The following is a 12,067-nucleotide window of genomic DNA, read 5'->3' as shown; positions in this document are numbered from 1 at the left end:
TATCGGTCAGCACTTTTCCAGAAAAGCCACTCAGAAAATTTATCTCAAACAATTCTATCATTTATAACTTAGTGGGTTTTGCTGGAGGACCGTTACAATGTCCAAGCAAATGTGCAAATGACTGAAAGTTTTAGCAAGCGAAATGGCTTGGCTTTGGATTAATACATATTTACATGTGCTTTCACGGGGAATAAGTTCAAGTTCTTATCAAGCAAATGAAATTGCACTTATAATTTAAAAGCAAATGTGTTTGGTCCAGACTAGACTATTATTGCACCCCTCCCCACTCAAAGGCAACATATTCATTAAAACAAGTGCATTTTTCTTTCAATCAATTTTCTTACACAGCTAGTGGCTTTTTCATCTTCACAGCACATCACTGAAGAAAACAGCTGTGATTCTCAGAAATACCATCAAATAAAGCCCTCATGAAAAATTAAATTAGATTCTCTTATGATAGAACTTTGCTGGTTTTTGAAGATTCCCTGGCTCAGGATAAAAGATAGCAATGTAATTTATATTTCAGATCTCAGCTGGTGTGATCAGATAGACTAAGCCTCTTTGCGTAGAAATTTTTAATGCAGAAATGCATTTCTAATCAATCTCTTAGATGAAGATAAGGTGCAGTAGATAAGAAATGATTCTTCAAACCTCCTTGAAAACCACCTTTCACAGGCAGATTGTCTATGGAGCTTTCCTCATTTGTGGGTACAGCATTATTTCTTACCATGTGGTATCTTCACTATGCCGTCCTTGTTTTCTGTAATCACATGGAAGCTATGAAAAGCTTTGGGTCTAGGCTTTTAACGAAGAAGAGTCAGTGGGAATGCTGTTTTTATCGCGATTTCTCTGAACACTTGTTCACAGTAGCCAGTGAGGATAATTTTATGCAAGTTTTGTCTTGGAGGATAATGGGAGAGTCTGCACATTTTTTATTTAGGAACAGATGTGGCATCTTGGGGAAAAATAGAATCATTGTGTGGCTTAAAATTATCCTGAGAAACAAAATCGGGGTTTCTCCAGATGATGGAAGTTATTTTTATGAATAAAGATCAACTTTGTCCCTTTGTAAAATGGCTGTGCCCTGTTGTTAGCAAGTGAAGTTAACACTGACTTCATATACTGACACACTTCCATTTGTGTATCACTTAGTTCTTGCATATTCGTGCCTGGCGAGTCTTTTGTATTTTATTGTTCCATCACAGAGAGGGAGGGGACACACACTGATACAGTGTCACAGCATTTTGCAGCTGTGAGTTCTTCAAGGCCCTCCACTGAGAACTGAGAGCCTCCAGCTGTCACAGGGGGAAAGGGAAAGCAGGTTGCTATGTGTTGGCATCTTCTTAGTGCTTCAGACATTTTAATATATCTTAATCTGTTGGTTTTACTTATTGCTAATGTAATTGAGGTAAGTGTTGCAAAAATTTCTAAGAATTAACTTAATAATTATTACCTGTCAGTTTTCTAACTTCTAAGTACTAGCAGTTATTCTATTTTGCTATTCTAGTTCTTGTAATGTAATTTGGGTATTTTAGTATTTGACATAATTGTTAAGACACCTTTTGTTTTCCCTTATTTTCTGCAACTGCATTCAGCATTAATGAAATCTCCTGTGCACTACTCAGAAACAAGCTTGAAAACAGTGAAAAATTAAGTTACTATAAAAAATTTAGATCAGAGAGTAAATAAAATTTAAACCAACATCAAATATCATTATTTCTGCAGAATACTGAACTTTAGAACAGGCAATATAGCAAAATCATCAATACTGATCTCTTCCATCTATTAAGTCCAAAAATATGTGCCTTAAATATATAGCTACTTCTGAGACTGTAACAATTAAAAATTGCACCAAGGGAAATTCTCAATAGCTGAAAGGAATAAAACACTCCTCGTCATCAGAGTAGATAAAGAACAGGTTGCTCAGAGAGGCTGTGGCATAGCCAGTTTTGGAGATTTTCAAAACTTGTCCAAACATGGCTCTTGGCAACCTGATCCAACTCATCACAAAGTCCTCTCATCTCTGTAGGCTTTGTGATGAGAGTGGATGCCACATTATCTGGCTGATTTCCCAACTGCTAATAGGCATACACTCTGTTTAGTAAGGTACAGTGGATAAAATTTGCCATCTGTTCACTTGCCATCAGTCAGATGGTAGGAGGCTGGAGAGTTTGTAACATTAATTCAGCAAAAGAAGAGAAGAAAGCTTGGTTATCGAACTATCAATCCATGTACCCACCTCAGATTAGCATTAGAATTGCCGTGACTATTACTTCTTTATGCATGTAAGATTGTGTAACAGGCAACCCCAAACAAGTGTTTGTTGTTCCAATGTGTATTTCTATTCATAGAAACTGAAGCTTTAACTGATACTCTCAATGCAGACTTTCCGGTTTTTTAGGCTTCATTTTTTGCAAAGGCTTTCCTAAGAGGTTTGAGCAAGTCTTGCCACCTCAATAGCAAATCCACAAAGTTAAGTGTTATGGTGTTGTATTTATATTTTCTTTTTAGCAAACTATTATGTAGTGATGGAATCATCAAAACCTCTTATTTAATAAAGTGCTACAATAATACACAAGGAGCATCTCTATACATCAACCAGAACATGTTGTTTTTGATGACTTTCAGCTGAAACTACTGATTCCATTCATATTTATCAAACCAGTCATGTCTATTCAATGTTGGTATTTAGAAAAAATGGGCAGAATGCATGAGTTTTTCCCTGAGGCAGATGAACGTTATCTGTGTATTCAATGAATGGTAAGCAAATACCAAAATTTCTGTTTGTCCTGTATTTGTTCTTCTAGATACAGAACTCATATGTCATGTAACCATGTATGAGGTTTTTTTGGGGGTTGTTTTTTCTTTCCCCCCCTCATCTTGGACTGCTTACCTTTTTCACTGAGAACACACAAGGAATGATACCTACCAACAGACAGAGCTGTGTTAACAGCATTTTGAAGTGGCACCCTATCTGCAAGGGAGGCTCAGGAAGACTAACAAAGGATTGTTTGGTAACAGAGGTGCAAAAATATGTATCTTTATTTTCAAGTAATATCTCAATACTTAAAGTAACCACACATATGGTTGATAAAATATCTATTAAAACTGCCATCTTCAGTTTTTCCATTCTTAATTCCATTCAATTTTCCTTTTTTTAAAAACCATGTATGTTTTACTGAAACAGGATATATGACACAGATGTGGCTTGCTGAGGTTCTTTTTCAGATGAAATCACATTACTTCAGGAGCAATTTTTTTATCTACTAGGTCATACATTTATGTTTGTTAGGAAAGGATGTTTGTAAAGAGCAGTAGAAATTTCATTTACTCAAATATATGCTATAACAAGATGACTTTTAAAATTAAGTGCTTCAAGTGCTTCAGGTAAACACTTTAGTCAATTAGGAAATTATTTAACCACATACAAGCTATTTTCTTATATTTTTCAACACCCTTTGTAGTTGTGATTAACTTTTCTTTGGTTTTTTGCTGTGCAGAAATCATTATGACTTACAAAAAGCGAAGTAGAAAACAGATATATCATCCTGGCTATACTGTATAATTGTTATAGAGAACATAATGCTATTGATTTGCATGACTGTTCTTACATTTACATACACTAAGAGCATGAGCTGCCACTGATTAGCCAGTACTTTTGCTCAAACCTTAGTTACTCAGCTGTGGTTTGTATATACAAAAGCATATTAAGCTAAAGTTTTTTAAAACTTTGTTAAAAAAAATCACAAATGAAAGTTGGTTACCTAACAGAATGGCAGCAGGAGCTCTATTCACAATTTCCTGTCATGTTTTCTTGCATTGCCACTTCCCTATGATAGGAATGGCTTTGAACAGCCAACAATGCACAAAAGAAGTAAACAAATAAAATAGAAATCGCCAATTTCTATGGTTTACCTAAATAGCAATTTGTCTTCCCATCTGAAGCTAAATAGACCATAAAATGAGAAATCAGTAATTTTTGACTAAAACTCTCTCCTCTACTTGGAACACTGGGATATGCAGAAATCAATTAAGTGGTGAAGAACTTCTAAGGTGTCAGGGAAGATAAGTTGTATTAGCACGTTACTTAAGGTTAAAAAAATTGTCAGGAATCAATTTGACTTTGGAAAACAAGAAGAAACGGCATGAAAGCACTTGTTCAGTAAAACTAACGCTATGTTGCTCAGGTACTGCAGGAATCATTTCTGTTAAGAGAGTTGCTTTATTCTAGGAGTCAGTGCAACCTCTTATAATGGAAAGAAGGAAACCTTCCAAAGTAAGTTTGTACCGGTGACAAACGTCACTGGTAAGTCACTAGCTAGAATATACACAGTATAGAGCTAGATACGCAGAGACCTTAGCTGCAGAAATATATGTAATTGTAGTGGTCTTTGGGGGCTGATGGTTCTTATTGGAAGACGAGAAATAAGAGTTGATGATTTTGGTTTTCAGCTGACTTAAAACTGTAAAAACTCTTCATAAGAGCTGGTTTCTTTTTATTACGGTATTCCCATTTAATGGGGCAAAAGTGTGCTCAATTGGTAATAAACAACTCTGCTCTTCCAGGAAACAATCTGGCATTACTCCTTGGTGTGCTGAATTCTGCAGTCACACAAAAGTTGTGTGAGTTGGTACCTGGTATTCGCAATTCCCTTCTAGACCTTTGTTATGGGCCTTAATGACTTATTAGAGAGGCTCTAGCCAATGCTGCTGTTTTATACAGCTTTATATAAAATCATGTAAAGCATGCCTCACTCTTCCATAGTTTTATTTTAATGCCATCCATGAATGAAAGCCTGTACTGTAATCTCATTGTTGAAGTAATGATGTCAGAATCAGAATGTGTTTAGTTTGAAGGTACATAGACAGACTTACAGTCCTTGAAATCACCTCTGGGTTGCCACAGCTATAGTTCGCATAAGGAACAAAAAATGGCACTAACAACTCAACATAAAACCAATTTATCCACATTCAGGGGTAGACCAGTTTTGCAAAAGGGCTGGAATGCACCACGCTCAGATGATTTTGAGCAATACTGTGACTATTAACAGAGCATGTGACAGTGCTTGTGCAAGAACGGCCACGCTACGTGGGAAGGAGAAGGCTTCCCGTGCGCATTGATACATCACAGCCACTACCAGTGGCCGCTTATGGAAGAGCATGAGGAGGGACTTTCTACCCATGAATCTCCCTCGCATTTCCATGCTCCTCCAGCATTCAATACTATGACTTTCCCAGGCAAACCTGTGCCCTGACCATTGTGTTTGACAGCCACTGCAGGCCTGAACTTTGGTCTTTGTGGCACAAGGGTCTTAATTATCCATTGAATCTTTGATGTTAAAAATGCTTGCAGGAAAGGTAGGCATATATATGAATAGCAATGGGGTACCATTTTGGCATTTGTCTCTTGCAATGTGATAAAAGGTGCTAAGTAATAAATCTTGCGCTGCTAGCATGCTCTGGACCGGACTCTATGGTTTATCACAACACATTTGACACATCATTGTTTGGATGAGGGTGATCTCATGTATGTTTCCACGACTGAAATAAAGTCAGAAGAGATCAAAGCAGAGCTCTTTGGATTTACCCTAACTACGTCAAGAGGGAGCTTGCAAGCCTGAAAGACAGGCTGTGACAGAACCAGAGGGGTACCAGTCACTGATAGGCCGGTTTGAGATTAGTCCCTGCGAGATTTAAAACTTGCCCCAGTGCTGACACGGCTACCTGCGGGTTCACCACACCGAGCAGCGCGCTCTCCTCTGCTTTCTCTGCAGTACTATTAACGCTAAAAATATGCGGTTTACGATCGACATTCTTACTTGTGCTCCTTTCCCCCGCGCGTTTCCAGGTGGCCCGCATGGCCGGGTCAACCGAAGGGACAGCTTCCTCACGCACCGCGAGCACCAGCCGGGTCCCGCCTCACCGCAGCGAAAGGGCGGGAAGCGGTGTCTGCCGCGCAGGCTGCACCCGGCACGCGCCTGGATCCCGCCACAGCGCTCAACAGCAAAGGTGGCGCTACCGCACCGACGCCTAGCGGTTGCACACACAAGTTATGAGGCCGTACGGCAGGTGCAAACAGCTTTCGGCGGGAATCGCGTGAGGCGGACCGGGCTGAGCGCCTCCCGCGCCCCGCCCGCCTCCGCTCAAACCGGCATGCCCGTCCGGGGCTGGCGGGGAGGCAAGACGGGGGTGTCGGCAAGGGACAGGAAGGTTTCCGCGGCTGCGCTTCGCACACGCCGGTCGCCTCGCCCCCCGAGGAGCCGGGGAGGGCCCTGGCTGCGGCCGCGCTCCGGCGGAGGCACCGCGCCGAACCGCACGGGGGCGCCGCCCGCCGCAGCGCCGGCCCCGCCCCCGTTTGCCACCGCGGCTCTCGGGCGCCGCCGCCTCTCCCAACGCGGGGACCCCTCCGAACCCGCCCCTCGGCCTGGGGAAACGCGCCCACGGGTCGGTCCATGCCCGGGAGCTGCCGCGCAACCGCCCCCGAGCCCTTCCCTGCCCGTCGCAGCGCGCCCCGAGGCGGAGGCGCGGAGCTCCGCACCCCTCCGTCAGGCGCTGGGCCGCGCCCCGCCCTCGCCCCGTCACCTGACTGCCGGGGCCGCGGTCGGCGCTGGTTTACGCCGCTCCCCGCCGCCCCTTCTTCTCCCGTGCCCCACCGGTGGGCCGCGGCTGGCGTGTGGTGGGGCCCGACTCCGCCATGGTGCTGGAGTCGGTGGTGGCGGATCTGCTGAACCGCTTCTTGGGCGACTATGTGGAGAACCTGAACAAGTCTCAGCTCAAGCTGGGCATTTGGGGGGGTAAGGAGCCCCTTCCCTCTCCCGCCCCCTCTCCGTGGCGCTGCAGGGCCGCCGCTGTCACTGGGGGCGGGCGCTTCCTCGCGGCGGGGAGCGGGTCTCGTTGGCTGCGGTTCCCCCATGAGGGGTCCCCTGTGAGGGGCGGTCGGTCTGTGGGTTTGCGGCTCCCCGTGAGAAGAGGGCGTGCTGCGGAGCCGCGGCCTTTCGTGAGGGGCGGTCGGTCTGTCTGTATGGGGCCGCCGACCTACCGCCCCCTCCCCTTTCCCGCCGTGAGGGGCGGTCGGTCTGTGGGCCGCAGCCCCTGGTGAGGGGCGGTCGGTCAGTCTGTGGCCACGGACCTGCGCCCCCGTGAGGGACCGTCGGTCGTTGCGTGCCCGGGGGCTTCGGTCCCCTCTCCCTCCTTCCCTCCTTGGGGGCGACTGCGGCTGCCCACGGCGGCGGCGCCCTCCCTTGGCGGGCTCTCCCCGGCGGCGGCCGGAGGCTTTGGCTGTTTCTCCGCCGTGAGGCGAGGGAGGGTCTGCCCATGGGGGGAGCTGAGGCGGGATCTCCGCGCAGTTACAGGGCATCAGGTGGTGGGGGGAGAACGAGCAAAGCGAGGGTCCCTCCACGCGAGGCGTGGGCTTAGGTCGCTGGTCTCGCAGTGGTCTGAGGCAGGAAACCGTCGGCAAGGAAACACCCCCCCCCCCCCCCCTTTTTTTTTTTTCTCTTTCTTGAGAGTGTACTGGGGGGAAGCAGGCGTGTGCTGTTGGGCCTGCCTGCGGGGTGGTGGCCGCAGGAGGAGGGGCGGCCTTGGTTGCAGTGCAGCTGGTGGGGTGCTTGGGGGGCTGTCTTTCACCTGCTGATGTATTGGTGTAAATAATGTGTATTAAACAGGCGTAATAGTGCGATAACGCAGTGTAGCTATTGGTGAATGTACCGAATGTTTCAGTTTGCTACTCTGTGAGCATGCAAAAAACCAGTTGAAGTACTGTCTAGAGAAGGCTGGCCCTCTTAGATGCCTTCTGTCCGTAAGGAACGAGACTTTCTCATCATCTTATTTTTGCTCTTGGCATGGTAGTAAGAATTTTAACATTTATAAATTATTAACACCTATGTTAAAAATGGAATATAGCTCTGAGGAATCTGGCATTAAAGCACTTAAGAGGTATATTATATGTGCTTTCCTCAGGTATAATTCTGTGCGCCAGCGTTCCCTTTGGAAATCCTGTTATGTTGCCTATGTCAGGAAAAGTTATGTGTTTGTGAAAACAGGCATGCGTTTTTGTGGCACTCTGATTCATGATTTTTCTGTTATGTACAATCATCAAAAACAAGATCCAATTTTCCTAGTCTACCCTACTTTGATAGATCTGTAATTATCATTCATAACAAAGTGAAAAATAAGAAAGACTACCTTTTATTGTAGGTGTACTTCATAGACTAGAAACATGTTGGTGATATTTTTGTAATCTCTTCCACCATGAAATTTTGTCTGAGTAATCAATGTTTAATGACTCTTACGAATTAGACATTTATTGTGCTCTTCTGTAACTGGAGTAAGTTTTTCAGATATTGTCCATGTGTACTTCGGAGGGTTGCAGTGGTGTTCCTTGTTCTGACTTAAATAATAGTTGAAGTCACTTGTTCTGTATTTTTCTTCTCAATAGGTAATGTGGCACTTGACAATTTACAGATAAAGGAGAATGCATTAGTAAGTATTCTGATAATTTTAAAGTTGTTTTTATGGGCCTAAAGACTAAGTCATAGGATAAAACATAACTGTTGTCTCATGTTAACACTGTCTGCCTTCTTTCTGATCATTGGCAGTAAGTCCTCGGTTAACTGCTTCTAATTTTGCTCATCTTACTGGAAGAGAGAAAGAAAGATGAGACCTCTCTGAAAGTAAATACAGTTATTCGAATGGTCCATTCTGTTCTTTTAAAAGAGGAATGACAGAGTGAATGAAATACGAGAAATAACTTACATTAAGTATCTGTAGTCTTGTCTGGAAAAAAAAAAAAACCCTTGGCTGTTTTTGATGTTCTTTAGTTGAGCTAATGAACACCTGTAGTACTGAGAGAATCTCAGTGCAATCTTTAGTGTGCTTCAGACCTCACTAAAGAGAGCTGTTACACTTATGGATGGAAGGATCTTTGTATGACCTTATCAGTGGTTTCACTGTTCTGAAGTTTCACGTTTTACCTGCCCATTTCATCCATTCCCAATAATTTTGTTGCACTTTAAAACTCTTGATACAAATATCTTTGTGATCTCGTAGTTAGGAAGGAAGGGTTTTCTGCTTTGTGCACATCTTTCCTTCTTATGATGACAAGTTTGATTACAGTTCCAGCAATTCTGACTTAGAAAAATGCAGAGTCATATATGTGACTGACCAGAGCTGAGAGTGAGCTAAGACAAATTCAAGAACTGAAAACAAGGGATGTTTCTGGCTGCTTTACAATTGCAATATGTTAGATTTCTATGCAAAAGTAATGAGAGGATAGTCGATATCGAACACCATGTTTAGAGAAATAGCCTACACCTTCTTGAAAAAGAAGTGTTTAAAGGAATGTTATACAGTCCAACTTTTTCTTTTCTAGTTTGTCTGTCTGCACTGGTTTTGTTTTCCTCTTAAGTTTTTCCACCAAAAGATAACTAGCTTTTAAAAAGAAAGCCCTTAGGAAAAGGGGGATAGGCAAATAGTTACTTTTAGCGTTATGCTTGCTGAGTTTCAATCTCTTCTTATGCCTGTTCTTACTACTAAAAGTTTGGAGATCAAACTGTTATAAGTGAGTCTATTTTCTCCTTCTCTCTTGATATATTTCAATGAAAAATAAAAACTGAGAAGCTTTCAGTTAAACTTATTGACCAGATTTTTAACGTGCAGCAGCCTGCAGGAAGAAGTGTTTGGGAGGTGCTGAAGAGCAGTTATCACCAGGAAGAATAAGCATAAGGAAAAGTTTCTAGGAGTATGCAGTTACAACCAGCAAAGGGTTAAAATATTCCATAGCTCTTGCTTTTCAATTGTTTCTTCCAGGCGCTGAAACAGAACAAGCCACCGAAATAATGTTGCAAGTTTAGTCAATTAGAGTTGATTGATGTTAGGCTCCTAATTGCAGCTCAGAATACTTTTTAAAAAATTGTGGAAATCTGGCAGAGATGTTAATTTGGATATTAATCTTTTTTTGGAGCAGCCCTGTTAAATGTTTTTAAGGTGTTGGAAAAGTGGTGGTCCAGGTTGTTTTCTAGTACGTGGGAAGAGAAAAGTGGTATCCATCTCATGGGTATTACGGGTTTGCTTTTTATAATCTTTGAGATTAAGACTTATCTTCAGGTCTTTGAATTGTGGTTAACTTATTTGAAAAGAATACTGAAGTGGAAGACAGTTCTGGAATCTTGATAGTTTAACTTTTTTTTTTAATCTTTCATTTATGTATTTAATTAATTTCTCCTACCTCTGCTTTACTTTGTCCCTCTTTTTATAGTCTTGATACTCCTTTGGTTATATTCCTGTTTTTGCTGTAAGCTATATAGGAGAGATACTTCTTGAGGTTTTAATCAATGGAAGTAACTGTTCACTTGTCACATTCCTCACCTTTGTAAGCCTGTCTTATTCCTGATGTTTAGCAGACATTTTACAAAGAGCTTCTCAGTATTGTTAGTGAAAGTTTTTATATGATTGTAAATACTAAGTGCTATTATCAAAAAAGGAAAGACCTATGTGGCAAATTAATAAAAATGTAAAATTAAATTCTTGTATTTAGATAATTTTACTTTTTAGGAACCTTGGAGCAAGGTGTTATCATACTTGCAGGAGAGAATTGTCAGAAATGTGTAAATGCTTTGTTTTAAGGCTTTCTACAAGCCTAACAAGTCTTACGGATTCCTGAGTTCTTGTGAGTATTGCTGAATAATTAAACCTCTCCCATGGAGCCTGTTTCCATTCTGGAACTTCAGTTCGGGGGAAAACAGTTTTAATAGAAGTAAAGATAATAATTTTGCTGTATAAACCAGCTTATCTTTAAAATACCTGGATCTGTTTAATATTTTTTTTTTTCTTTTACAGAGTGAACTGGATGTACCATTTAGAATAAAAGTTGGTCAGATAGGTAAGTTTTTGTTTCAGTGTGAGTGTTGAAATGCAAGTTTCAGTACAGGCCTTAAGGTCAATCCTGCCTCCGAATTTCTATTATCAAGCTTTAAATGATCTCTGTAATTGTACTCGCTGTTGAAACTAACACAGAAGTCTAACGTGAATGCCCTGGCTAAGTCATAAAATGTTATGTGGCGAACCCTGTTGGTGTAACGTTACAGGTGGGTATGAAAAACATGTCTGACAGGTTCTTCCCAGGTACACGAATGATCAAGGGAGCTGTTTAGTATAGGCAGAGTGTGTGTGGCTCTTTAAAGAACAGATTAGGAATACGAGGAATTTAAGATGCCTCAAACAGACAAACATGCCAAGGGTTTAGGAACTCTTAGATATATGGTTTTTTAAGAATTTCTTTCCCTGGTAAGACAGCATTGCTTTTCCACATGAAACATTTGTTGGAGAAGGGTGTGTGTTGTGTTTGTTCTTCTACTTCCCTGGGAAAATCACCTTTATCCCAGTGAATTGAACTCTAGTTGTGACCTCAGGTTTTGATCTGAAGTCTTTTGACTCAAACAGCATCTTCTTGCTTAAATCTACGTCTTATGTTTTCTCTGCGTGTATTTTATCACTTTACAAAGTGTTTAGGCATGGACAGTTTCTCCTTACCTTCCAGGATGTTTAGGACTGAAGATATAGATAGGACTAAAGCTTTTGATGCCTGAGGTGTTGTTTGGACTAAGCACACTGTAGATTTATTTTGATGTGACTTTATCTGCTTTGTTTAGATAAACTTACTCTGAAGATTCCTTGGAAGAATCTCTATGGTGAGGCAGTTGTTGCAACTCTAGAAGGCTTGTATCTTCTAATAGTTCCTGGAGCAAGTACGTAAACTCTTCAACAACACAGTTAAATAATGGAAGAGAAGAATATCTAAGGGTACCATATAAATGAGTATTTAATAGCAAGTAGTTTATATAAGCTGCCATTTTTACATTTTGTTGCCTCAGGGAAATTTCTAGACAAATGCTGGCAAGTTAGTGAAAGAAAATGGCACCTGTTGCTTTTGTGGAAATCCTTGGTTGTATCCATTCCAAGTTCAATTCAACAGCCAAGTTTCCTTGTCAAGTGTACTTATCCTGAATCCACTTCTCTGGCATGGTTTAGATCTTTTGGCTGTTGCATGATATAGTTCATCTGCTTCTAA

At 42.0% G+C, this 12,067-nt stretch overlaps 1 protein-coding gene across 3 annotated transcripts in view; it reads left to right on the top strand.

Annotated features, from left to right (window-relative positions):
• Positions 1-6,694: 6,694 nt before the first annotated feature.
• VPS13C (vacuolar protein sorting 13 homolog C) overlaps positions 6,695-12,067 on the top strand; it is a 96,682-nt gene continuing 91,309 nt past the window's right edge. For all 3 annotated transcript variants that reach the window (XM_086471595.1, XM_086471596.1, XM_086471594.1), the window contains exons 1-4: positions 6,695-6,794; positions 8,438-8,481; positions 10,837-10,879; positions 11,649-11,744. In XM_086471595.1, coding sequence (XP_086327721.1) covers positions 6,695-6,794; positions 8,438-8,481; positions 10,837-10,879; positions 11,649-11,744 — 283 coding nt within the window. The remainder of the gene's footprint in view (positions 6,795-8,437; positions 8,482-10,836; positions 10,880-11,648; positions 11,745-12,067) is intronic.

The sequence above is a fragment of the Leptosomus discolor genome, chromosome 11 (assembly GCF_034619465.1).
Source record: "Leptosomus discolor isolate bLepDis1 chromosome 11, bLepDis1.hap2, whole genome shotgun sequence".
Taxonomy (NCBI): Eukaryota; Metazoa; Chordata; class Aves; order Leptosomiformes; family Leptosomidae; genus Leptosomus; species Leptosomus discolor.
Note: the sequence above shows the minus strand (reverse complement) of the source record. Positions and strands in the feature narration are given on the sequence as shown.